Source organism: Peromyscus californicus, unplaced genomic scaffold (genome assembly GCF_007827085.1).
Source record: "Peromyscus californicus insignis strain IS unplaced genomic scaffold, ASM782708v3 Scaffold_6__1_contigs__length_162567912, whole genome shotgun sequence".
Lineage (NCBI taxonomy): Eukaryota > Metazoa > Chordata > Mammalia > Rodentia > Cricetidae > Peromyscus > Peromyscus californicus.
Window position 1 is genome coordinate 140,989,033 of NW_026294584.1, and position 27,522 is coordinate 141,016,554.

General features: G+C 45.7%; 1 protein-coding gene across 1 annotated transcript; it reads left to right on the forward strand.

Annotated features, from left to right (window-relative positions):
* Positions 1–17,173: 17,173 nt before the first annotated feature.
* Fgf6 (fibroblast growth factor 6) lies at positions 17,174–27,300 on the forward strand. Its single transcript, XM_052721577.1, is given in 7 exon segments — positions 17,174–17,202; positions 17,244–17,307; positions 17,309–17,437; positions 17,439–17,531; positions 17,533–17,602; positions 18,727–18,830; positions 27,124–27,300. Coding segments are annotated over 7 exon segments (666 nt in total).
* The last annotated feature ends 222 nt before the right edge of the window (positions 27,301–27,522 follow it).

Consider the following 27,522-nt stretch of genomic DNA (forward strand, 5'->3'; position numbering starts at 1 on the left):
TGCTTCCTGTCTGGTGCCTTGGTGTTGGCTTGTTCTTGCTTTTCTAAGACCCTAAGACCTACCTTTTACTTATTTATTTGAAGTCCCTCTAATTTTCACTGTAAGTACACATGGCTCTAAAGGTTCCTCCCAGAACCACCTTCCCTGTGTCCTACAAGATCTCATAAGTTATGATTTCATTTTCCTTTTAATCTATGAGATTTCACATTTCATCCTTGATTTCCTCAGTGACCTTCTGATTGTTCAAGGGTGTATTGTTCAACCTCAAAGTATCTGTAGAGTTTCTGTGATTTCTCTTATTATTGAATTTATAGTTTTCACCTTGTTTGTCTTTTCTGTGTATAGTGTAGGCTTGTTTATATGTTCCTGTGTATGTGTACATAGAGGATAGAGGCCAGATATCTATAGTGACTATCTTCTTCTATCATTCTCCATCCTATTCAAAAAAATTCAGACTTTCTCTGCGTAGCCTTGGCTGTTCTAGAACTCACTTTGTAGATAAGGGTGGCCTCAAACTCAGATCCTCCTGCCTCTGCTTCCCACTTCCCAAGTGCTGTGATTAAAGGTGTGTGACACCAGTTCCCTTTTAGTTTTCTCCACCTTGTTTTTGAGGCAGGGTCTCTCACTGAACCAGGAGCTCACCAACTGAGCAAGACTATCCCAGAGATCTCCTATCTCTACCTCCCTAGCTCTAGGGAATGGGGACTGTGCTGCTGCACTTAGGTTTTGCATGTATATTGGGGATCAAACTCAGAACCGCATGCTTGTTCAGCAAGCACTGTATGAATGGAGCTATTTCCCCAACCTTGTTCAGCAAGAACTGTATGAATGGATATAACTCCCCAACCCTTATCTTAGAGTGTATTCTACTATGATCTGATGAGATACAAGAAATAATTTTAGCTATTTTTTATTATTTAAAACTTGCTTTATGAGCTAGGATGTGGAGACTATGAAGCTAGGAAGACTATGTATTCTGTAGCTATTGAAAGGAATATTCAATAGATACCTGTGAAGTCCACTCATTCTGTGGTGATTTTAACTCTGATGTTTCCTTGTGACCTTTAGTCTGGATGGCACAACAATTGATAAAAGTGTAGTACTGAAGCCACCTGCTATCATTGTATGGCGACCTGTCTGTCCTTTTGTGTCTATTAGTGTTTATTCTAATATACACCCACACGTGTTATATATTCTCAATGGAGTATGTCTTGCATTAACATGTAGTGGCCTCTTTTTTCTAAGTGTTGCTGTTCAGAATATTCCTTTTCCTTTTTTTATTTTATTGAAAATAGATTTTTTCATACAATTTATTCTGGTTGTAGTTTTCCCTTTTTCAGCTCTTCCCAGAGCCTCACCACCTCCCCTCCCATTCAAATCCACATGACTATGGGGCTCCTTTGGTGGTGGCCTTCCTCTTTTATCTCATCTGACTGATGTTAGTTTGAAGTCTCCTAAAAGCAGATAGTAATAGAACCAAAAACAACAACTTAGATGAAAATCGAGTGACAGATTTTTTTAAAAAACACAATTGCAATCATGTTTAAAGAGTCCAAAGAATGCAAAGAAGCCATGAACGCCTGAATGAACTTAAAGAAGACAGGAATAAACTTAATGAAATCCAAGAAAATAAACAGCTGAATGATGTATTGAAGACAATGAATTCAGTAGAGACAAAATACCAAAGAATACCCAAACTGAAATTTTTAAAAAATCAGCAAATCTATTAAAAACACCCAGTGGAAAACTTCAGCAGAATAGATTATGTAGAGAACATAATATCAAGACCTGAGGACAAAGTGAAATATTAGATCATTCAAGAAGATGACATTTTTTAAAACCTCAAAATCAGACAATGCAGTATGTTTGAGACACCATGAAAAGACCAAATTTACAAATTATAATTGGTTATAGAAAATGGAGAAGAATTCCAAGTCAATGGCATAGAAAATGCCCAATAAAATCATAGAAGAAAACTTTCTAAATCTAGGGAGAGAGATGTACATTCAAGTACAAGAAGCACAGAGAATGCCAAGTAGACAAGAGCTGGAAATAAACTCTCTCCATAGTACATGATAGTTAAAACACTCACTGTGCAGAACAAAGATCGTGTATCAAAGCTGCAAGAGGAAAGATACAAGTCACGTGTAAAAGCTGACCCATCAGAATGACAGATTTCTCAACGGAAACTATAAATGCCAGAAGAGATTGGAGAACATGCTTCAAGTACTGAGAGATGCCCACCTGACTAATTTACCTGGTAAAACTATCTGCATTCCTGATTTTTCTGTTCCTGTGATAAAATGCCATGACACAGGTAACTGACAGAAGAGTTGATTTGGGTTTGTGGTTCCAGAAGGATAAGAGTCCATTGTGGCAGGGAGGCACAGCGGTAACCAGCAGGCATGAGAGTGGGAGTGGGAAGTGGAGAGCCCACATTTTCAACTGCAAGCTTGAAGCATGGAAAGTGAACCAGAAGTGGTATGAGACTTTAAACTCTCACAGCTTGCCCCCAAGTGATGTATTTCCTCCAGTAAAGCTGTACCTCCCTATAACCTCTCCAAACAGTACCACCAACTAGGGACCTAGTGTTCAAGTGCCTGAGCCTACGGGGGATATTGCTCAGTCACACCACTACACTATTTATCATAATTGAAGGAAAAAGAAAAACTTTCCATTTTAAAAACAGGCTAAGTGAACTAATTGTGAGAAAACATTGGATCAAAATGATATCGTCGACCAAACGGCTCTAACATATATTTAATGAAGATTCCATTTAAACACTCCATGACATATTCTTCTCAGTCACCCATTGAAGCTTCTCCAAATATACCATATGTTAAGACACAAAGCAGATCTTAACAAATTTAGGAACATTGTAATAACTCCATGTATTCTATCTGATTGCAATAGAATAAAGCTTGAAGTTAATAGCAGAAGAAATTCCAGAAAATACAGAAACTAATGGAGATTAAATAACACACTCTTGAATGATGAATATGTCATTGAAAAATCATGAAGGAAGTGATAAAAGACTTAGAATTAAATGAAAACAAGAACAATGCATAGCCCAACCTCTGAGGTACAATGAAAGCAGTCCTAAAAAGGAAATGTGTAAGTGTCTGAGTCTACCAGGTTGATCTCAGTCCACAGGGGAGGCTTTGCCCTGGAGGAGGTAGGAATGGGGGGTGGGCTGGGGGGAAGGTGAGGGGGGCCATAGGGGAGAGAACAAGGGAATCCGTGGCTGATATGTAGAACTGAATTATATTGCAAAATAAAAATAAAAATTAAAAAAGAGAGAGAGAGAAAGGACTAGAGAGATGGCTCAGTGGGTAAGAGCACTTGTTCTTGCAGAGAACCTGGGTTCAGTTTCCAGCACCCACATCATGGCTCTAAAGCATCCTCCAGTTCTAGAGCATCTGATGACCTTCTTGAGACCTCCGTGGGCACTGCACACAGGTGGTGGTGCACTTACACACTGGCAAAACACTCATACACATAAAATAAAAATAAACAAAAAGTCAGAAAGAATTCAAATTTAATGTTCTAATTCAAGAGTTTGAAAAACAAAACAAACCCAAAGCAGTTGACAGGAAGAAATAGTCAAAACCAGGGCAGAAATTAATGAAATGGAAAAACACTTAAAAATACAAGGCATCAGGCCGGGCGGTGGTGGCGCACGCCTTTAATTCCAGCACTTGGGAGGCAGAGCCAGGCGGATCTCTGTGAGTTCGAGGCCAGCCTGGGCTACCAAGTGAGTTCCAGGAAAGGCGCAAAGCTACACAGAGAAACCCTGTCTCGAAAAACCAAAAAAAAAAAAAAAAAAAAATACAAGGCATCAATGAAAGAGTTGTTTTTTTGAAAAGATAAATAAAATCTACAAATCCTTAGTCAAATTATCTAAAAGAAAGAGAGAAAAGACCCTAGTTAATAAAATTAAATATAAATAGAGATATCACAACATACATCAAAGAAATCTAGAAAATCATAAGGATATTTTTAAAAACCCAAGTTGGAAAACCTAAACTAAATGGATGAGTTTCTAGATATATCTGACCTACTCAAGTTAAACCAAGATAGCATAAATAATTTAAACAGAGCCACAACAAGCAAGGTCATTAAAGAAACAACGACAAAAAAACCTAGCCCCCACACAGAAAAATTCAGATGGATTTGTAACATAATTCTACATGATCCTTAAGGAAAAACTACAATCAAAGCTCCTCAAACTATTTTACAAAGTGGTAATAGATGGAGCACTTCCAAGCTCCTCTAGGAAATCAGTAAGAGAATAGTTGGGCTGTAGGTAGTTTTTTCCCCAAGATTTTTAAGAAATCCTCACAAGTTTTCCTATAGTGACTTCTCCACCACAAATAATGAGTAAGGGTTCCTCTTTTCCCACACTGTCACCAGCATTTCCATATTTTTTTATTTTGATCTTAGCTAATTTCAAAGCAGTTCTAGTTTCCCCTGATAGCTAATAATGCTGTACACTTTTAAAAAGTGTTTATCAGCCATTTATATTCATAAAAGGCTGATGAACACTTTTTAAAAGCCCAGTTAGGGCCGGGCGGTGGTGGCGCACGCCTTTAATCCCAGCACTCGGGAGGCAGAGGCAGGTGGATCTCTGTGAGTTCGAGGCCAGCCTGGGCTACAGAGTGAGTTCCAGGAAAGGTGCAAAGCTGCACAGAGAAACCCTGTCTCAAAAAAAAAAAAAAAAAGCCCAGTTATTCCACTCCTGGGCATATACCCAAAGAATTTGTATCCTACAGCTGAGATTCTCTCCCATCCATGTTTATTGCATCTCTATTCCCAATAGAAAACCAGCTTAAATGTCCACCAAATGATGAAGGTTAGTATAAATATTGTGACAATGCACAGTGGAATTTTAGTCAACCATAAGGAAAAATGAAACTATGAAATGTGCAGGTAAGTGGATGAAACTGAAAAAAAAATACATACTGAGTGAAGTCACGGAGGCACAAAAATCAAATGCCATATGTTCTCCTTCATATGTAGATCCTAGCTCTGAATCTCTAATACTTTGTGTTCAAATTAGAGTTTCTAGAGAGGCTAGAAACATAGAAAGAGGTCACTAGGAGTGGGGAGGACTCAAAGGAGGGTAGTGAGGGAGGGTATAAAGTAGAGATAGGAATACTGGAAGTGGAAAGACTTAAGTAGGGAGTTGGTGGGGGGATAAAGAAGACAGGGGATTGGGAAAGGGCCAACCAAATAGACAGGAGTATGAAAAAGACATTTGGAAAACTACAATCTTACAACCACATCCCCACCCCCACCCTGAAAAAGGTTGGAAGTGAGATGACCTGTGTTCTAGATAGCATTAACTGTCAATTTGATCCAGCCTAGAATCACTTGAAAGAGTTTCAACTGGGTAATTGTCCTTATCAGTTTGGTCTATGGATATGTCTGTGAGGGGTTGTCTTGATTGCTTACACTGATGTAGGAGAACCCAGACCTCTGTGGATGGCACCATTTCTTGTGCAGATGCTCCATTCCTTGTACCTGGGCTGTGCAAGAAAGGTAGTTAAGCATAAGCCTGTGAGTGAGAAAGTGAGCAGTGTTCCTCCATGGTTCCTGCTTCCATGTTCCTGTCTTGAGCTCCTACCATGACTTCCCTTGATAATAGATTATTACCTGGAAGTGTAAGCCTTTACATTTCCCTCTGCAAGTGACTTTTGGTCAGAGTATCTTATCAGAGCAGTAGAATAAAATCAGAACACTATATATGGCTGAAAAAGTTCAACCGCAAAGCCAGGTGTGAGATAATTCCCTATGAGTTGTTGGCCATGGAGGCCCTAGAGACCCCTGAAACAGTATAGACTCTTACTGCTCCTCCTTGGTGCTCACCAGAACTAGATGAATAAGACCTTATTGCTGAAGACACCTTGGTTGCATGAGATATAGACATCAAGCTGGAACTGGGCTTGAGGCTTCTTCCATGCCAGCTAGTTTTTATAGCATCTGGAGATGCTATTTATCCTGCTGGTGGAAAAAATGGCATCAATAGTATTACTCAGGTATGAACCCTATGAACTATGGATCCTGTTGAATTTTCAGCCAACCTGAGCAGATCTTGTCTGCTGGACCTGGGACCTGAGGACATGAAAAAATGGGGTGGAGCACATCTTAATGTAGGAAACCTCACTTCAGTTTCAGTGGGCTTTTATATGTGAAACAAAGAAAGCAAGGATCCGAGGAAGGCTGTTTGAGTTTAGAGAAACATGATCAGAAAAACACATAAATAAACACCATCACACAGACTAAATAGTAACAGAGCAGCCCTTTCCCAAAACTTTCTCAGGACAGACCACTTTAAACACAATTGTCTGGCATGTACTACAGACTATCTGGGAAAGCATGAAAGCCAGGCAGAAGACCATATCCAGACTCAGGGTACACTGACCAGATTGGGTTCTAGAGCTATGTTCTGACATCCAACAGGAATAAACATGTCTTATAAATTGAATGCAAATGTTTGTCACAGGAGGCACAGAATCACATTCAAGACCAATCTAGGGAACAAAATGCACCTGAGGTACCTTTTTTCCTGGAGTCTCCCTCACAGTTCCACAAGGCATTGTTCATCATGGGTCATTCTTCTGACTGTTCTGACAGATACCAACTTGCCAGGCAAGATGTGTTTCCCTATGTAATAATGTCAACAATGTTTGGGGGGCGGGTTAACCAACCACTCTCCAATTGGATTTGAGGCCCACTTTGTCTTTAAACCCACTTAAAAGCACACGGCTAGGAAAGTCACAAGACCTAGGAGGCAACTTCATTCTGCTGTTTCAATAAATTGACTCAGTGTTAAACCACCTTCTAAATATACATATATACATATTTAAGCCCATATAAAATTACAACTCTCGATATTAGTCAGAAAAGCCTCTTTACAGTGAACTATGATGAATGCAGAGACTTATGGATGCACAGAATACTGAAAGTAAGTGACAGTGATTAGCCCTGAACGAGATCTTCGTACCATCCCCTCCAAAGTGCAGGGAACTCCGTGAACTAGGGTGTCAAAGACAGTGCAAGTAGGAAGACGGTGAGAACAGCTCTCTGAAATGTCATCTTCTGGGCAACACACAGCCATTGCAGTCATGACCTCACAGCAGTTATGGACGCATACACTGGGTCTGCACAAGCATGGGCCCATCAACAGTCAGACCCTACCCCTCAATGATAAACCAGTTCCTGTAGAAAGATGCAGGGAAAGAGGGAATCCTTGCCTTCAGTGGTGTACCCACTGATGATTCCACCAGGCTTTACTCGATAATCCCAATCCTGGGACAACATAGACAGCTCTAGTTAAACTGAATGGGTCACACAACAAAGCAAAAGTCATGAGTCTGAGAATGGGACAGGTTAGGAAGAAAAGTTGTTGATAAAAATGGGAGGAAGATTAAAGAAAGTTAGAATAGTCACAATGCATTATGTATGTGTATGAAATTATCAAAGAATTAGCTTAAGGAAGAAAAATAGAAGTAGAAATGAATGCTATAAAAAATAAGAGGGAAGAGCAAGAAATTTTTTTAAAAAGGAAAAATGTATTCCTACATTCCTTAGTCAGTGTTCTATTATTGTGAAGAGACACCATGGCCACAGCAACTCTTACAAAGGAAAGCATTTAACTGGGGGCTGGCTTGTAACTTAGTCTATTATCCTCAAGGTGGGAAGCATGGCAGCATAGAGGCAGACATGGTAACTGAAAGTTCTACATCCGGCGGATTCACAGGCAGCAGGAAAAGAGAGTACCACTGGGCCTGGCTTGGGCTTCTGAAATCTCAAAGCCCACCCCCAGTGACACACTTCCTCCAATAAGGCCACACCTCCTAATCCTTTCAAATAGTGCCATTCCCTGGTGACCAAGCATTCAAATCTATGAGCCTATGGGGGTCATTTCTATTCAAACCACCACACCCAGTAACAAAAATAGTTGAATATAAGTAATAAAAATAAAAAAACTGTGTCTGTGTATGTATACATGTATGTGAGTGCACATGCCCTTATGTGCTCATGTAGAGGCCACAGATTCTCAGGTGTTTTCCTTCCTTGCTCTCCACCTTATGTTTTGAGACAGGATCTCTCACTGATCCTGTGCTCACCTTTTTTGGTTAGACTTTCTGGCTAGCAAACCTCCAGGACCTGCCTGTGTCTTCCCATCTTCCCAGAACTGGGGTTATAGCCTCACACTGCCATGCCTGGTGGGTTTGTTGTTTTTTTGTTGTTGTTTGTTTTGGTTTGGTTTCTTTTTTTTTTTTTTTTTTTTTTTTTTTTGGTTTTTCGAGACAGGGTTTCTCTGTGTAGCTTTGCGCCTTTTCCTGGAACTCACTCTGTAGACCAGGCTGGCCTCGAACTCACAGAGATCCGCCTGGCTCTGCCTCCCGAGTGCTGGGATTAAAGGCGTGCGCCACCACCGCCCGGCATTGGTTTGGTTTTTTTGCATGGGTACTGGGGATCTGAAATCAGATCTGAGGGCTTGGACAGCAAGCGTGTTATCCATTAGGGCATCTTCCTAGCCCTAAAAGCTTTTCTAAAAGAAAAAATAAAGAAGAGAAAAACAAGTACTACTAACAGTATAAGAGAAAGAGGGGGAGAGGGAGAGAAGGAGAGAGAAAGAGGGGGAGATATAAGGGGTTAAAAAGAGAAAGATGAGATCTGAATGACTTTTTTTGAGTCCACTGAAATTGAAGCCTACCAGGTAGATGGGATGTCAGTGAAACCTGTGGGCTTCTGTCTTTCCTGTATTTTCTGCTGTGGCTGAACCTGTACTGGACAAGTGTCAAACATCCTCCAGAGCTGTCTGCACTCCAATGAGGTCCCTGCTCTGTGCACCCGGGGCCTCTGCTGGCACACTCTGTAGTCTGTTGGCTGGGCAGGCTTTCCTCACTCATGAGATTTCCCCGGGTATACACCTTAAGATGGCTAATGTTCTATCTGGGCTGGGGGATTGTCTCCCAAATATGTTGAGAATCGATGAAACAACCAAGGACTGACACCTGGACAGTTAGACCTGTCTCTGTTCTCCCACAACCCATGCAGCATTAAAGCACCTGCCTGAGGGTTGGCATCATGAGTGTCAAGAAGTCTGCTGAGCGTTTAGAGTTCTCAGAGCACCTTGGGAAAGAGAAGTGTCTCTGGAGGTTTGTTTGCCTGTTGGCCACATAAGTTCAAAGCTATCAGATTCCAAATTTATTCTCAAGTGATTGAGGTCAGCATTCAGCCTCTAAGGGCAGGTCCACCTTCTTCTGTAAACTTCACTATCTGGGCCAAGCCTCGTGATACCTGCACATTTTTGCTTGCCAGCTGATGCTCCTCCTGTTCACAATAACTTCTTCCCGTGGCTGTCTGTCACCCTGGGGCTGTGGTGGGTTGAATTCTAGCTCCCTGACTCATGATTTTTTCCCCATTACTCAAGCTCTCTTGTGAAACTCACTTTCCAACAACAGCTTTTCTCTCAGGATTCTGCTAGCCCCAGCCCTCTGAGCTCCAGGACTCCCTTCCACTGCTGACCCCTCCCTCCTGTCTATCTCCTGCTGTCTTAGCAGTGATTTGAGGCTGATGGATTATCTAGTGCACTTTTTCACATAGGCTATCCGATTCACTTGTGGTGTAAGGATTCTCCAGGGGAGTCGAGTGGCGGGGGCTCTGTGTCCCTCCCCCATGCTGAGGCGCCCTTTGCAGCTGTTCTGTTACCCACTCTACGATTTCCGATGTTCTTCATCTCTTCCTGTCTTGGGAATGCTCTGTTCTTGATTATCCGGACTCTTCTCAATCCTTGTGTAACTATTTTTGATGACAAAATATAAAGAATACTATTATTGAAGGTGAGGTTTTCAAATTAATGTGTCCCACCAATACCAACATTCCAATCACCCCTCCTCAGAGAATTTTATGGAGAATTTCATAATGCATATATGCATTTTGATAATATCCACCCTTTATTTTCCCCCAATTCCTCCCTATCCACCGTACTACTTTTTCCTCCCAACTTCATGCTTTTACTCTCTTGAGCTCACTTAGTGTGTCAGTGTGGAAGGAGCATAGGCCACCTACTGAAGCCCGAAGAAGCCTCTCAGGGGCCACATCTCTGAAGAAAACTTACTCTCCCACCCCTAGAAGCCAGCATTTGCCAATAGCTCCTCAGCGAGGGGTGGGACTTCATGAGCCCATCCCCCATCCTGAAGTGTGGGTGGCCTGCTCTTGTGCAAGTCTTACGCCTGCAGTCACAGCTCCTGTGAAGTGGTGTGTGCAGTGGCCCTGTCACATGCAGCAAATGCTGTTTCACTGCACATGCCCACAACCTCTGACCCTTATAACCTTTCAGCCCCTTATCTGTAATGGCCAACGAGCCTCGTGGGAGACGGGTTATGCTACAGACGTCCCATTTAGAGCTGGGCACTCCACTGTCTCCTATTGTCTGCAGGTTGACCAGTTACAGGACTCTATTTTAATCACCATCTTCTGAAAGATGGAATTATCTAGTCTTGATCATCATGACTCTTCTCATCCCCAGTGTTATCTTTAATGACAAAATGTTAATAGCTATTATTGAAAGTGTGCTTTTTAAATTAATGTGTCCTATCAGCACCAAAATTCCAATCTCCCTTCTTCAGAAGGCTTCTCTCCTACTTGACACCACCGATCTACAGAAATCCATGGAGTCAAGCCTTCCATCCAATAGTTATGCAGATGACTCATCAGCTGTATTTTGTGGCAGGGATGGTGCAGTCCTACACATCCAAAAATGACTACACTCTGGCTGCCTTATGGAGTTCATTATCAAAGGGAATACTTCATTTGATTTCTGTCAATCAGGTAAGGGCAATGGCAGAGGTGTACACAAACCACCCGGAGGTGGGAATGAGGAGTGTGAGGACAGAGCATATAGAGTGACTAGAGACAAGTGGGAGAACGACAAGGATTGTTTCTGAAGGTGATGTTTATGATGTCCTTTAGCATGGGACCCCATCCACCAACAAAAAGAGGGTGGTTTGAGCAGAGTCATGAGACAGGAACAGTGTAAAATGTGCCTGAGAGCAACAGGCCATTTGAGGTGGGTGAAGGAAAAGTTCCCAGAGAAGGGGAGCAGGGGATGGAGCTGGAGAGGACAGGGGAGGTCAGGGCATGAGAGCCTCCTGTGCCACACTGGGGAGCCTGCCACTAAGGGAAGAGAGCTTTACATAACTCTTCATGACGGCTGGCGGGGGCATGCCCGCCTCAGCACGCACGAGGTATTATTAGATGATGATGACCACGGAAGACAAACCTGAGAAATTGCAAACTCTGAGCAGAGCCAAGGTCCTTTATGTTGTGAAGTTCCAGAAAGTTATCTGACTCCTCTGCCCCTTTGCAGATTCAGCTGAGGAGTGCAGCCATGGTGGCCGTCCAACCCTACACACTGCCTCCAGCAGCACCAGATGACCCTTTGCGTTGGCATAGATAGCTGCGGCATAGTGAGGAGGGGGTACTGAGAGAGGCAAGAGAAAAATGAGACAGCCAAGATCAGATCAGAGAGCTGGGAGGCTGGATGTCAATCACCCTGAGAGACACAACCAGATGGAGACTCGGATTGAAGGAATGCATCCCACGGCATGCAAACCCCCAAGCAGATGATTTCTGAGGTGGAGCAGAGGAAACAATGTGGTCAGCTACACCACAAAGTGGAACACCCAGGTCTTCCTTGGCGCATCCCCAAGTTTAGGAAATCAGGGATAGAGCATAGTTTCCAGTTGACTGTCCATCAATATTCTGACATGTCAGGACAATGATAGACTGACTATTCCCAGCAGAGACCCTGTGTCTAGGGACTTAGAGACCTATTGAGAAATAAGCCATCCTAAAGGGGAAGGCTTTAGGATGAGTTGGACCCATGAAGAGACTTAGCCTTCTGTTGGACAGGAAGTCAGAAAATCAATTCAACTGTGTACATCCTTTTGTAGGAGCAACATGAAGGAAGACCTGTTTGTTCTCACTTGCCTAGAAAGGAGACACAGGGTAGTCATAGTGCCTTGAGGACTTTAATAGAGCTGGAGTCATATCCTGGGTGTATGATCCAAACTGATGCCTATGATGGCCCTAAGCAAGAGCAGTCATGTGCTCAGGTACATATGTGAGGCATGCTTGGCATGTCCAGAAATCCCCTGGAAGTGATCTGCTGTGGGTGAGGTTACACACGAATTAGTAACAGCAATCAGGGGATTTGGGTGAAGACTCTGAACTTACATGGGGCTTCCACTTACATGGGGGAGGCCTGGGGCTGTTGGAGCTCTGCTGGGAAATTGAAAAGCACAGGTTCTCCATAGAAACAGCCACAGGACAGCAGACCCATCTCTTGTCACAAATTTCATGAGCCCTAAGTGTCAATCTTTTTTCAGGTCTAAGACAGGGGCCCTTCCTCACCCCTCACCCCTCTACATGCCCATCCTGTGCTGATGGTGCCTGTGAGCAACCTACAGCAGGTGCTGTGTGCCTTTCTGGGCAGAAGGGGAGGAGCAAGGGACGAGGGGCCCAGGTTCTGAGCCAAAGCAGCGCAAACCCAGAGTCCAAGACGGAGGGTGTAGATGCAGCAAGCACAGACTGCTGTTTTATTTTCTCCCTGACGGTTTTCTGAATTTTCTAGCCAGTCGTTTGAAAAGGGAAATGCTGCTTTTTCAGAGCCAACTGTGAAGAGTCAAATAAGCTGCATAAATGAAGGCAGTCAACAGGCCTGGCTCTTAGGACAGCTTGTGTGTTCTCTTGTTGGCACTCCTGGTATTGGGTGGGGGGAATCCTACTATGTAATAAACCAGAGTCTTGAGGGCAGCCAGCATGCTATGCAGAGGTAGCTCCCCTGAACAGCTGATATGACAGGTTGGTGTAGCCCAGTCCCCAATCTAAGCCATCCACCGTTCGTGCTGCCCCAACTCATGGAAGAAGATGTGCATGGACATTTTCCCACTCACTCACACTAAGTTTTGGCTCATCAAGCAAGAGTGATTGACAGCCCCCAAAGGCTACTGAGAGCAACTATGTGAAAGAGGGGTCCGGGGAGGCCTCCTCCACCTGTTACTCTTTTCTTTATCACTTCGTATCCAAAGGGTCCCTAAGCCCCGAGTAAAGGGTCAAGTGCAAATCTGGTAAACCAAGCCGCCCTAGCAGTTGTCAGGTTAATTAGCCTTCAGGAAAATGATGTGGCTATCTGAGCAGAGTGGAGTTGCTATGGAGACAGGCCCAGGAGGTGCATTTAGAGTTGGAGCCTCATCACATCACCCGGTAAAAATAAGACTGCGGCTTTTTAATAGAATGAGTTACTTAAGTTTTATATTTAACAGGGGACAACACCAAAGCTATTACTGGTTTTCAGAATATTTTAGGAATCTGGACTGCCTGCTCCTGCATGTGTCAACAGCCATCACTGCATGGGCCGTGGAGGGCAGCAGCTAAGCGCTGGATGGCCATGTGCCACTCTCACCCCCCCCGAGAGGAGAGATGGCCCTTCTCACTTCGAGTTTGCCCTTCCTTAACTGGGTGAGAGCTTTCCGATGTGTTTCAGAGAGCGGTCCGCTGAGAGCTGTGCTGTTCAGCAATGTCCCTTTATGTGTGCCATGCTACTGGCTATAAAAAAAAAAACCACACAGGCTAATCATCCCGCCTTTCAAGGGAGAAGAAATGAGGCTCAGAGAGGTCCCAAACTTACCCAAGGTCGCACAGCCAAGAAAGCATACCATTAGAATTTAAACTCAGGGGTCCCTCTAACAAAGCCCATTGCTTTATAAAATGTCATCACAGCAGTGACATCTGCACAGGAAGGAACGGGAAATGAGGTAGACCCAAGGAGGGGCGGGCTCCTGTGTCATTTGGGAGGCAGTGTGTGGGCCTTGCCATACTTTAGTTTCATTTTGAAAGTGGATGTGTTCCAAGAAGAACTCCAGGGATTCTGACTTGTCCTCACTAATGAATACCTCACTAATTATAGGAAATTAATTCCAGACCAACTTCTCTGCATTGCTCAGCTTTCTGTTGCTGTAACAAAATCCCTGAGCTGATCAGTCTCAAGGAGGGAGGCTTTGTTTTGGCTCATGGTCTCTGTGGTTTCAACCTGTGGTGCTTCATATGGTGGGAACATATAGTGGAGAAGGTCTGTTCACCTCATGGTGTCCGGGAAGAAGGTAGGGGAGAGGAGGTGGGAAGAGACTGCCATCCCAATACCCCCTTCAAGAACACACCGTCAACAACCTAACTTCCTCCTCTTGGGCCTTACCTCTTAAAGATCCCTCCATCTTCCATCAGCACCACAGGCTGGGGACCAAGCCTGTTCAACACAGGGGCCCTTAGAGGCCATTCTATGTGCACACCATAGCATTCTCGGAACCAGCCATCGAGGGACTGGGATGCTGGCTCCCAAGGTAGTTGGAGTGTGGTTAAAGCAAGATTCCAAGCTGAACATCAGTGAGAACGTGCCTCTGCTCTTGCTCATGTCGAAGCTTGATCTATGAAATCAAGCTGGGAGTCTAAAGCGAAATTCTTCCATCTCTGGGTTACTTGGAGTTACTCTAGGTTACTGCTATCCTGCAGAAGGATGCTTCCAAAAGTCCAACTTTATTTATTTAATTTTTTTTTTCTGTGAAGACCTATGTGATAGACTCCATCTCTGGCCACACAGCTTCAAGGGATCTAAGAATGCATGTCTAGGGCAGATCTAAAAGAGATGATAACCAAGCATCTGTCAACTGAGCGAGAGAGGGACAGATAATATGCAGAAGCCATTAACTGGAGGCTCAGCCCCAGACCTGAGCAGGAGTCTCAGGACCACAGGGGAGGTACACTGATGTCGCTAAGCCATGGAACTTGCAGAGGAGTTTGTCTAGGCTTCCAGCAGCCTTCGTTGAGAGTGTGGCATGCAGATGAGGTTGGTATGTAAGTGAGGTGGCATCCAGGTCTTACCTACACAGGACAGGATCTGGGATCAGCTGCCACCTACCATGTTGTGTTCCTTATCCTTAGTGCTATTCTCACCCTATCCCCGCCTCAGGATATACCCCTTACAGTTCCTGCACTGGCATTCCACCAACAGATTAAGAACTGGATTGCAGGACAATGAAACTAGATGTCGAACTCAAGTTGTCTCCTCAGGTGGCCTCGGTTAACTTATTTCACTCTCATAGATATGAGTCCTTCTTATATATTTATAACCATGTGTAAGTATCCCTTCTGCTTATTTAGTGTAGCAGTGTGTGTGTGTGGGGGGGTGTGCACTTCCACATGGGCCATGGTGCACATGGATAGGTAAAAGGACAGCTTTCAAGAGTCCTCTCCTCCTACCATGTGGGACCCAGGGATCAGACCCAGGTCATGAGGTTTGGTTGCAAGCACCGTTTCATACTTAGCTAACTCACCAACGCAGGATCCTTTCTATACCCTTTTAAAATAATTTTTTTAACCTCAGGTAATAGACATGTTCTACTTAAATGATACCTGAGAGGATAAAGTGGATGTAGGGTAACTATAGAAATGATTTTAGTAGTTTTTAACTGTAATATTAGCCTAGTGAAAGTTAACTACCCAGGCTGGAGAGGCGGCTCGGCCATTAGAAGCACTTACTGCTCTTGCAGAGAACTCAAGTTTGGTTCCCAGCACTCACGTTGGGTAGTTCACAATCACCTGTAATTTCAGCTCTAGGGTATCCAGGGCTCTTCTGGACTCCATGGGTACCCATACACACACGCATATACTCACAGACACAGACACACACATGCACATAATTTAAAATTTTTAAATCATTTAAGTTGGCTGAAAATACAGAAATTTTCTGAGACATTTGGTAAAAATTTTTTTTAGACAGAAAAATCATTTTGCAGTTGATTGATTGCTTGTTTACATCCATGAATTCCTGAGTTCAATCCCCAGCACCACAGAAAACCAGGCTTGTTAGCACATTCCTGTAATACAAGTTCTGGGTATTCAGAAGTTCAAGGTCATCCGTGATTACACAATGAATTTGAGGCCACTTGGGATAGATGAGACTGTCAAACACACACACACACACACACACACACACACACACACACACACACACATACACACACACACACACACACACACACACACACACACACACACACACACACATGCCCCACACACCCCAAAACATTTTGTCCTGCTGAAATAGTCATTCAGTGTCTACTTGGTACATAAGGAAAACCGTGGTAGCCTCTGAAAATTGGGCTTCTGTTTATAAGCAATGCCGTGAGAAGGCTTTGGACCTGTGCAGAATCTGTAAGCCCCGATTCTGCCACTTACAGCCCGTGGTAAGCATCACATCTTCTCTAGGACTCAACTTTTGCAACTGTCCAAGAGGAATAGTAACAATTAGAGGCCAAGGGCGAGCTGAAGCGGGAGAATGGCATGACACCACTTTCACTCTCTGGGTGAAAGTCACCGGCCAGAACTGTGATCAGGAAAAGGTGAGCCCATCCCTCCCTGCCTCCACAGCCTTCGTTTTTGCTAGCCAACCCCCTCACCTATATCCCCTGTCCTGGGAAACAGGCCCTCCTCAGCCATGAGCTCTTTCCATGAATAGGTCTTGAGAGTCACTTGTAGGCCAGCATCATCACCCGCCACCACGCCTTTCCCATCTTTCTTTACCCTTTGCCCTCTAAATAAGGAAGCCAGCGTGGTGGGGCCAAGGACTGCTGCCCAATTTGGGTCCTGGGTGGCCTCTGCTCCCTCTTCCCTGGGCCCCCAGCCAGCTCCACCCTCCCGCAGAGATGCTCCCTGCTAACTTCATTCCTGCCTCATAGTTGGAATGACAGTGCCTCTCAGAATCCCTGGGGAGTGGGGAGGGTGGTGGGGGTCTGCGGGAGGCAGCCAGGCCCAGGAGCAGGTTAATGTTACAGCCCTGGGTAAGTGAGCTGGGCCGGCTGACGTCAGGATGATGATGGGTGGAGGGGAGGGCCGGGTTGCTGAACTATAATGATAGGTCAAATCAAATAGGATCACCTCGGGACGGAGCCCCGCAAGCTGGATAGAGAGCGTCCCCAAGCCATGGTCCCTACCAGCCTCAGCTCAGTCTGGGTCCCTCTACTCTCTACCCGAGTGCCTGAAGCAGGCTTTGGTTTCATGTCAGCAGCCTTCATCTGCCTTCCAAAAATAAGCCCCTGCCGCCATGCCGAGGGGAGAAAAACAAGAAGGGCGGTATTTTAAGGGCCATTAATTCTGACCCACGTGCCTGAGAGGCAAGGTGGATGGCCCTGGGACAGAGGGCTGTTCATCACTATGTTCCAGGGAGTAGGACGTGTTTCAGGGCACGCTGCAGACTCTCGTCTTCTTAGGCGTCCTAGTGGGCATGGTGGTGCCCTCACCTGCCGGCGCCCGTGCCAACGGCACACTCCTGGACTCCAGAGGCTGGGGCACCCTCTTGTCCAGGTCCCCGAGCTGGGCTAGCTGGAGAGATTTCGGGTGTGAATTGGGAAAGTGGCTATTTGGTGGGCATCAAGCGGCAGCGGAGACTCTACTGCAACGTGGGGCATTGGCTTCCACCTCCAGGTGCCCCCCGACGGCCGCATCAGTGGAACGCACGAGGAGAACCCCTACAGTGAGTGTCACTAGCAAGACAGATGGGGTGCTTGCTGGCATGGGCACAAGCAGAGTCAGAAGACGAAGGAGCATTGCGCTGGTGGGTGGGGCTGCACTCTAAGGGGAACATGCTGGACAATGTTTAGATGGCACCATCCCACCCTCCCCCTACCCAGATAGAGGTGCAGGCCCAGGAGACCCAGACCTGGGCATCTTGGTGTTCTTAGCCATCATTCCAGGTAACTCCATCCTGGTGGTTCTAATTACTCCAGTATTAGTGGTCCATCCCTGGACCTGGAGTCAGCCTGAAAAGCTATAACTGCACTGATAATGGAGATAAGTTATGATATTCTATCCCAGTTAGAGCCACACATTTCTATACAGCTGCCCTCTTTGAAAGGGAAGGGCAAGTGGTCTGAAAAGTGCCATTCTGAAGTACAGTCTTTTCACTGTGCTTCCTCTAATGTCAGGTGCCCCCGCCTGCATGGACAGTCTTCCAGCCAAGGCAAGGATCGGGCTGTGGGGTCCTAGACAAGCCATCCAGCTCTGTGGGGCTCTGTCTGTGAACCTGAGTTGGAGGATGTAGAGCAGACATTCAACAGTGACAATCAAAATTGATTGATTGATTGGTGTGTGTGTGTGTGTGTGTGTGTGTGTGTGTGTGTGTGTGTGTGTGTGTATGTGTGTGTGTGTGTTGCTGAGGATTGAACCCAGGGACCCAGGGCATACTATGCAAGTACTCTACCATTTTGAGCTATATTTCCAACCCCCATTCTTTTTCGCTCAAGTCAATGACCTCAAGTGACAGATTCACTGAAAGCCCAGATTCAAAGCTAATCTTAAATAGATGTTTGAATGTTCCTTGTGATCCCCAATTCCAATGTAAAACTTTTTATGCAGAACTGAGTGTGCTATAAGGTGTGACAGAGCTGAGTGTGCTACAGGATGGGATGGAACTGAGTGTGCTACAGGGTGTGACAGGATGTGGCTGGTGTAGCGAAGGGATAAGGTTAGAGAGATGGAGGACAGAAGTGATGGAGAGGCTGAGCCTCTAGAAGGGGGACAACTGGATGCCTCGGAAGGATCTGAGTCTCCTCTCTCATTTCTATGAACACGAGTGTGTGCTCTCCATTTCTTCGTCAGGCCTGCTGGAGATTTCCACCGTGGAGCGGGGTGTGGTGAGCCTCTTCGGTGTGAAAAGCACCCTCTTCATCGCCATGAACAGTAAAGGAAGACTGTACACCACGGTGAGTTCCTCGGGAGAGGGAAGCTCCAGGCTGGGGGAAGCCTGCAGCTCACACCACTGAAAACAGCGCACAGACACCACTGAGAGCTGACTCCTTTTTGAAAAGGAAGAAAGAAGGGCAGTGAAAGGAGCCCTTGCTAGCCAGGCACCTTGGGGCTCAAGCTTCCTCTATTTCACAGAGAGACACCTGCACAGGCCTGGGCTTCTCCCAGCCCCACCCGCCAGGACCCTTGTCCTTAAAGAAGCCACAGTTCAGAGAGCTCTTGGCTAGGGAAGAATGTGCATTCTGACATGAAGTTGTCATGCAGGCTCACAGTTGGGTCTGAGTGGCTGAACTCGAGAGGCCCAGAGAGGCAGGCCTGTGGGTCAGCCTGTGTGTGCTGCCCACATGACACACCCCTCCAGGAGACACTCTTCAGGAGTGCTGCAGGAGGTCTGCAGAAGGAGGCTAGCTCTCATCTTCGTTAGTGTCTTGAGAGACTTTAGCCTGAGTTTTATGTCCTCTGGTCGCTGATCCCAGGGTCTACAGAAGTATCCTCCTCTGTCATACCTTTCCAGCAGGCATTGGACCCACCCCTCCCTCTGCACCATAGATCACTATGGGAGGGCAAATGCTGAGAGATTGGGCCCTGTGGTGTAAGGACAACCATTCTATGTGTTTGTTAAAACCCTGGCTTTCTCTGACCCACTCACTTCCAGGGCTCTCAGCCTGCAACTTGGCCTATTCCAAAATATGTGTTAGGAAAACATTCTAGAGAGTTGATAAACCAAGAGGTCTTTGGCAGAAATAAGGAAGCTGGATCTAGCTACATGGTAGAGCTCTTACCTAGTACATACCAGGCCCTGGGTTCAATCCCTGGCACCAAAAAAGATGAGGAGGAAGATGAGGAGGGGGAGCCAGTGGCTAAAGAGGAAGGGGCCTCGGATCCACTAGAGGAGTCCATGGGAGAGTGTAGGGCCTGCTCCTCCTGTCTCTTGGGGGGACAGAAGAAGGGTTAAGAAGGGAAGAGCAGACCTGGGACAAGTACTGGGTTCCGGGGGAAATCTCCCAGCAAAGAAAGTCTGGAAAATACTCTAGTGAGCTGGTCAGAGCTTCTCGGCTTCCAAACCTTTCGAGCAAGTGTCTCAAAGTTGCTCTGTGGTGTGTGCTAAAATCAGTTCCTCTCCAGCACAGTTCTGTGGACACCCATGTGCACTCATCGTTTGGGGGAGCCTGTTAGATGGCGAGGTTTCCAGGACCAGCTTCAGAAACTCAGCAGCACTGGGCTGGAGTCTGTCAGTCTGTCTGGTTCAGGGTTCAGGTTTTTGTTTTGTCTTAGATTATGTTTTTAGAGGCGCAGGTAGTTGTGGGTGCTGCCAGACTCTACGGCATATGGAAAAAAAGGAAGCATGTCAGACCTGCCTGGTGTGAAGCTAGGCCCGAGGGCAGCAGGAGGAGAAGACAGGGCCTAGATGGAATTCTCAGATGCCGGATGCACCACTCTCTGGGACAGTGGCAGGGCAGGAAGCAGCCTGTGACCACCTGAGGCTTTGGTAGAACAGGCACCCCTTCTACGGAGTGAGTCCTCCTGAAAACTCCTCCTCCTCAGCCCCCATGGCACCCAGAATCCCACCAGCCAGAAGATCCAGGACAGCTGGGTCTAAAACTCCAGGTGGGCATTTTGGCAGGCAAATCTGCCAGAAGCCCAAATTCTAGAAACTCTTCTGTCACCGTAATTAACAGATTTTTTTTCCTCAATTAGAAAATAATTCAGTTTATGGCAAGGGAGAGGGTCATTAAAAAGGGTAAATGCATCCACTTTCTGCTCGAAATCTCTGGTTCTAAGAGAAGTGGAGGACTTGGAGCGTAAATTGTGGCTACCAGAGAAAATGCTCCCCGAGGGTCGACCCTCCCAAGGCAGCAAATTTCTCTGAAGTCTGAGACACCCAGACTCATCAGGTTCTAAAGGTGTGGGGAGTGCTCACTAAACAGCCATTGCCAGGGAGAAAGGGGAACTCTGTGAGAGGAAACTCTCTTGTTTCCATACCCAGCAGCCTGGAAGCATGTGCTCTTGGTGGGAGATTCTCCCTAGACCCCAGCTAGAGATTGGAGCTGCCTGGACAGCAGTGCCCCAGCTAGGGCACCTGATGCTTTGTGTGTGGCTGGGGACCAGATGCTGCTGAACATCCCTCCCCCCTGCCCCCCCCCCCCCCAGCAGCAGTTATCACAGTCTAAAAAAACAATTGCCAACTGATCCCAGGAGCCAGGAAGACTCCTGCTGGGTGGTGATTTCATTCACACTATTTCCCTTTAAGCCCCCCTGAGCTGCCTCCTCCCTCAAGTAGATCAGCTGCTGTAACCTCTAAATGGCATTTCTCATGGTGGGGGGAGGGGACTGATGAGGAGGAAGAGGCAGCCACCAACGTGTGGTGGGAGAATAAGGGTAAAGAAAAGCTACCTAGAAGTGGTCTTCCTCCTTACAGATGAAGAGGTATGGAGCGTAAGGCCTGTTAGCTCTCTCTGCAGACGGCATAAGCAGCCCCTGTACTAAGCACATAGATTATCTGGGATCCTGTAGAGTGGTTATAAACATTGTCCCACAGTGCCCTGGAGAAGCATTTGGTCTTTAGCCTCCCTTTGCAGGTAGAGACACAAGATGTTCACAGTCTCTGGCTCTGTCCCCTCAACCAGTGGCAGCTGTGTGCAGAACCATCTCTAGACTCCACAGATAATGCATCGAAAGCTTGCAGGAGAATCTCATTTGACCGGATAGACTGGGACTAACATTCCAATTGCTGCCCAGTCCTACTCTCTAGCTGCTGGACTTACCTCGGGCAAAGTCACTGAGCTTCTCTCAGCCTGGATTTTTGCCATCTTGGATGTAGACTGGAGCAGAATATATGAGTGAACCCCAACATTCTCACTCCCCTTAAAATCCAGAAAGTCATCAAGGATCCCCTCCTGAAGGTGGTTCTGTGGCTATCCATTGAGAAAAATAAGTGTTGCACTTTGAAGAGGTTATACCACGTTCACATACTTCTAATCAATATGATCACTGTGACATGCAAACCTCCCATCTCCTCATGTGTTCGGGAGTAATAGGGACACATGTCCAAAGCACATCCAGAATGAAGATTATTAAAGACAGAGATGGCTTAGCTCTGCATAAAGACAAGAGGATGGGTGTGGTAGCACCACTCCCCTCCCCCCAACTTTTGGGACCATTTTTACCAGAAATACTTCACCCCAAACACCCGGGGATGCTTTACTTTGCACAGCACTTTTGCACTGGGGGAGTTAAAAGCTGTTTCTTTTTAAATGGATTTGGCTGTGCTTAGCCCTACATAGAGTTCCAGACGTTGCCATGCTGGTGCTTGAGAGGGGCAGGCCCAGGAAATGTGATCTGGTGGAATTATTTTCATTTGTTCAAGTCATAATGTATTAACACAGTGTTTGCTTGGCTGGGGGCCTTTCTCACCAAGCCAGAGAACCAGTGTTCCTGAGCCATGGGAACCCAAAGCTCAGGGGTGTGGCACGAAGCACCACCACAGTCCTGTGGAAACGCCGTCAGCCTGGAGCCTGGAGAGGCATCAGTGGGTTCAGGGAGCTGTATTGTGGTGCTGTCATGTCACAAGCCCCCAAGCCACCTGAATGTCCTGCAGGATGGGGAGCTGGCAGAAGCAGGGGCAGGCAGGAGGCTCCTAAAGAGTATGAGCTCTCAGCCCCCACTCCAGGTCTGTGAGGAGTTCTGGGAAGGCCAGGGATAGAAGATCGGTTGGAGAGAAAGGACAGAATGGAAGCCAAAGCAGTCAACCTAAAACAAAACAAACAAGTGGGGGGATTGGGACAGAGTCGGGTCATCGAAATTGGATGGGCACAGCTGAGATGTGACTGGGGTGTGGCTGGGAGCTGATCTAGAGCACAAAGCCTTGGGTTCCGTTCCCAGCACTGTCCCTCTCAAAAATATCTACTGAGCAGAAAGCAAAGAAGTGTGGCCTCCCTTGATATCCTCAGGGTGTTGGTTCCAGGAGACCCATGGAGCCCCAAATCTCTAGGTGAAGAAGTACCTCATAAAAATGCTGTAACATCTACATATGACTTGAGTGCATCCTTCTAGACATTTTGACTCATCATTTGATTACTTTTAACACTTAAATACATTCCAAAGGCTACATAGATAGATATTGTACCGGTTTTTTAGGGAACAATTTATTAGGGAATGAAAAAAATCTATGCATGTCCAATACAGATGCAATCTTTTCCCAAATATTTTTGATCCATGTTCAGTTGGCTCTAGGGTTACAGAACCCACAGATATACATGGTCATCTGTATATGCACATACAGTGATGCAGATGTTTCAAAAACAGTGGTTCTTAGCCGGACTCATTCTAGACAATGGGATGTGGGCAATGCCCATAGTCCTCAATCCAATGGCTCAGCTCCTCTCCCTTCCTCTGCTCTGCTCTCCACCCTAAGGCCTGATTTCCTCCCACCAGTTTGCTAACAACACACAAAAACCTCTCCCTTAACCACTATCCAGATCAGAAATAAATTCTCCTGGAAACCGGCTGGGCGAGTTCCTCTCTGGAGACACCCAAAGTTAGAACAGAGGGAAAGTAGGTGGGTGGAGGGGGCCGCATCACCACGAGAGACCACTGCTTCTGATCAAAACTGCTCCCCCCACTTCCTGGCCCATTTTATACCCTGTACTCCTCTGCCACTTTAAATAAATTACTTATGTGGGTAGATAGCACATGAAAATGATTTAAGAAGGAAGAAAAAGCACAAAAGATTCCCACAGAACTTAAATTATTTCATCCCTACCATTGTCTTCATGCCTCTGAGTTCCTCCTGAGACACAACCTGTGTGACCAGCCCCTTGTGGACCATTCCATGAATAACCTGTTTGGGCATGCGTGTATGTACTGGCAGCTTTAAGAAGTCACGTTACAGAGGTTCAAGGCTTTTTAAATTGTATGTGTGTGAATGTTTTGCCTGCATACATGTCTGTCTGTGTACTACCTGTGTGCTTGGTACCCTCAGAGACCAGAATAGGGTGTTATTACAGACAGTTGTGAGCTACCATGTGGATGCTGGGAATTGCACCCAGATCCTCTGTAGAACATGGGTTCAAACTATGCATCTTCACTTGGTAATATGTTTCTGGGACAGTCCAGTGTCAATGTGCAAAAGGTTTTCTTTTCGTGGCTTAAAGCACCCCATAGGGTAGCTCGGTCATAGCTGAGACAGCTGCTCCCCTCTTAGTAGAGACTGACCGTTTGGGATTCTTGCTATTAAAAAAGTGTTGTGCCAACTTTTGTACACATGTGGGAATTGAAGGCCAAGATCTGTTCCTAGAAAAAGAATTGCTGATCGTCAGTTATCTCCATTTTCAAAAATAATTTAGTAGATACTGTGAATTGCTCTATATAGAAGTAATAATACCACACACCAAAGAACACTGAGAATCCCTAGTCTCTGGGCCTTACCTGTTACCGTATCAAATGTCTTTCTCCCTGCAATCTGACCATTGATCCCTGGGATACTTGTCTGGGGGTAAGAGTTGGAGTCTACTGGGAAAGAAGCACACATCCACAGGGCTCAGGTGCTGTTTAATGCTGTTAGAGGCACCTGCCCAAGGGCCCTAGAGTAGGATGGTAGGTTCTCTACCACCCCATTATAGCAACATGAAGAGAGACCTATGTGTCCCCATCGCTGGTGAGGCTAGATGTACAGACTTCTGAAGTATTTATCTAATTATTCTTTTATCAATAAAAACTTGGGAGTCTGATATCCGGGTAAAAACCTGATTGATCAGAGAAGCAGCAGAGAAGCGACCAGTTACCTCTGCTCTTTCTCCTTCCTTGATCCAAAAAGGGCTGAGACTCTTTCTAAGCCTCTCCTACTACTTTCTGTGTCTCTCTATATGTCCTGGGTCCTCCAAAACCTCTATGGCTAATTCGGGTCAGCTAGCAACTAGATCCACCCTCTGATTCAAAGTAAACTTTATTGGCAGTCTCAAGAGTGTCAGAATGCAATCAAAATATCCCACATTTCCCCCTTTTGTCTAAATAAAAAGAAAAGGTTTTAACTCTAACACAGTAAAACTATATACAATAAGGAAAATTATCAGGTAAGAATTACATTCACAATTTCCAGTCTGTTTGTATTTGGCAAATTTAGAGAAAATACTCCATTATCTATCCTATCTTGGTGAGTCCAAAGTTTTGTACCTAATTCACTTTCTACCCTAACTTGTGTTGCCATCCTAAAAATAACTTTTTAGAGCTCAAAACATTTTTTTAGATAAACAACTTAAGCTTTTATGTTTCTTGACTTCATAAACTTTACATCTCTTATGTATGTTTCTTTTTTGAATTTGGTGACAAGGAAAACTGTAAAACTATAACTATCTAGTCTTCAACCCCATCATAGACCCGAGAAAGGTAAAATATTACCTGAGTAAACAGGAAGTGCAGAGCAAACAACTTCCAAAACTATAGAAATGACAGAGAGAGCTGGCTGCCTGGACAGTCACCCTAGGTTCCTCTGCAATGTTGGGGCCTCCATCTTCAACCTACAGGTCTAGAATATCTGACAGACTATTTTGTGAAGCAGGAATTTTGAAGGATTATTCTACCTTGTCCTGGCAAAGTTGGCAGTTGACTTCTTATGTGTCCTGCTTGACCAATTTTGACCGCATTCTGTCAGCAGTCAAGGCAAAAGTAGTTTCTTTGTCCAATGGCTAACTTCTCCATAAATGAAAGCAAACTCCACATGGAGGTTCTTCGAAGACCATCATCCTTTTTTGAAATAAATTAGTGCTGTCAGGAGCAGATGTGTCTCACTGTCATAAAAAGCCTTATGTTATTAAAACATTTCAAATGTCACATTCTGTAGATCTCTGAAGTGTTTAAAGACCACCTATCTATCTAAAATATATCTCTGATTGACCTTGAAAACATACCTAACATGACTATGTTTGATTGTTATAGATGACTGACTACTAACCTGCATTTCTTCATTTTCCTAGTTTTCAAAGACTAGGACTGCCAGATGAAGCATTTATCTAATTATTCTGTTATCAATAAAAACTTGGGAGTCAGATATCCGGGTAAAAACCTGACTGATCAGGAAAATGGTGGAGAAGCAACCAGTGATCTCCGTTCTCTCTTCTTCCTTGATCCAAAAAGGGCTGAGACTCTTTCTAAGCCTCTCCCTACTACTTCCTGTGTCTGTCTGTATGTCCTGGGTCCTCCAAAACCTCTATGGCTAGTTCTGGTCAGCTAGCAGCTAGCTCCGCCCTCTGATTCAAGGTAAACTTTATTGGCAGTCTCAGGAGTATCAGAGTGCGATCAAAATATTCCACAACAGACTTCTTTCAGAAATCCAAGGGCACCTCTGGTACCAGGGAGAAGTCATAGAACCATTGAACTGTGGTTCCTAGTATGTATGATATACACGCATGCATGTGCACATGCATGCACATGCCTATGCCCACATGACAGCCAGAGGGAGACACAAAGCAACTTCCTCTATAGGTCTCTGCCTAATTCCCTTGGGAACCAGGTTCTTTTTCTCTGTAAAAGTGGCTATTATCTCAGATGCCACGTGACCCCAGAGAATAGTGTAGACTATGAAGCTCCACTCACTTTTTGGGCTCAAAGTCAAAACTGAGAATGAGCCTTTTTTTCTTTAAGGGACTGCAGACTTTAGACAGAAGAACTATGGGTGGAAAGAGACAATACTGGAAAGGACTCAAGAGCTCATTTGTCTCTCTGCTCCTCCACCCACTACCCCAGCAGCTCCCTGGTACCACACCATTTGCATGAAGGAGAACTGAGGCTCTGAGTGGAGGAGACCGTCCAAGCTCACACTACCGGGGAAATAGAAAAGTCACTGAGGGGAGCCCTGGGCCTCCGTTCTGCTCTCACGATAGGGTTAACATGGCTCAGTGTCACCCTCCCTGCTCCCTGCTCTGCACAGAACACATTCTCACCTGAAAACTGGGTAGAAAGCACCCCTACCTGGAAGTCTGGAGGTCTGCTCCAATCTCCCACGGGCTCAGAATGTCATCCCTCTGTGTTCCTGGCCTTGGTTTCCTCCTGGTGTAGGAGGGCAAATGAGAGGAACTGTAAGTGCCTCCATTTTAACCTCTCACGTTTCTCCCCCTGCAGTGTAAGCCCCGTGGTAGTGTCTTTACAAAGGGAAGGGACGGAAACACAGAGGAAGGGCCTCCTCTGTGTGGCTCAGCTGGTGTTTTGGCACTTCTTAATTATCACTGGGTCTCTGCTGTCTGTTCATCTTCACAGCCCAGCTTCCAAGAGGAATGCAAGTTCAGAGAAACCCTCCTCCCAAACAATTACAACGCTTACGAGTCAGACCTGTACAGAGGGACCTACATTGCACTGAGCAAATATGGCCGGGTAAAGCGGGGCAGCAAGGTGTCCCCAATCATGACTGTCACTCACTTCCTCCCCAGGATATAAGGACCCATGGATGAAGGCTCACAAAGTGACAGCTGCATCTTTTCTGTTGGAATTTTCCACAAGAGAACAATTATGCTCGTATCCTGTGACTTCCGAGTCTGGCTTATCTTGTGCCTCAAGAGACTGGAGTTGGTTTCCTTGGCCACTGGACTGCATGGCATGTAACCCACACGACTGAAGGGTTGCACTTGACATCTTAGAATGCCAGTGGATCATGCACTT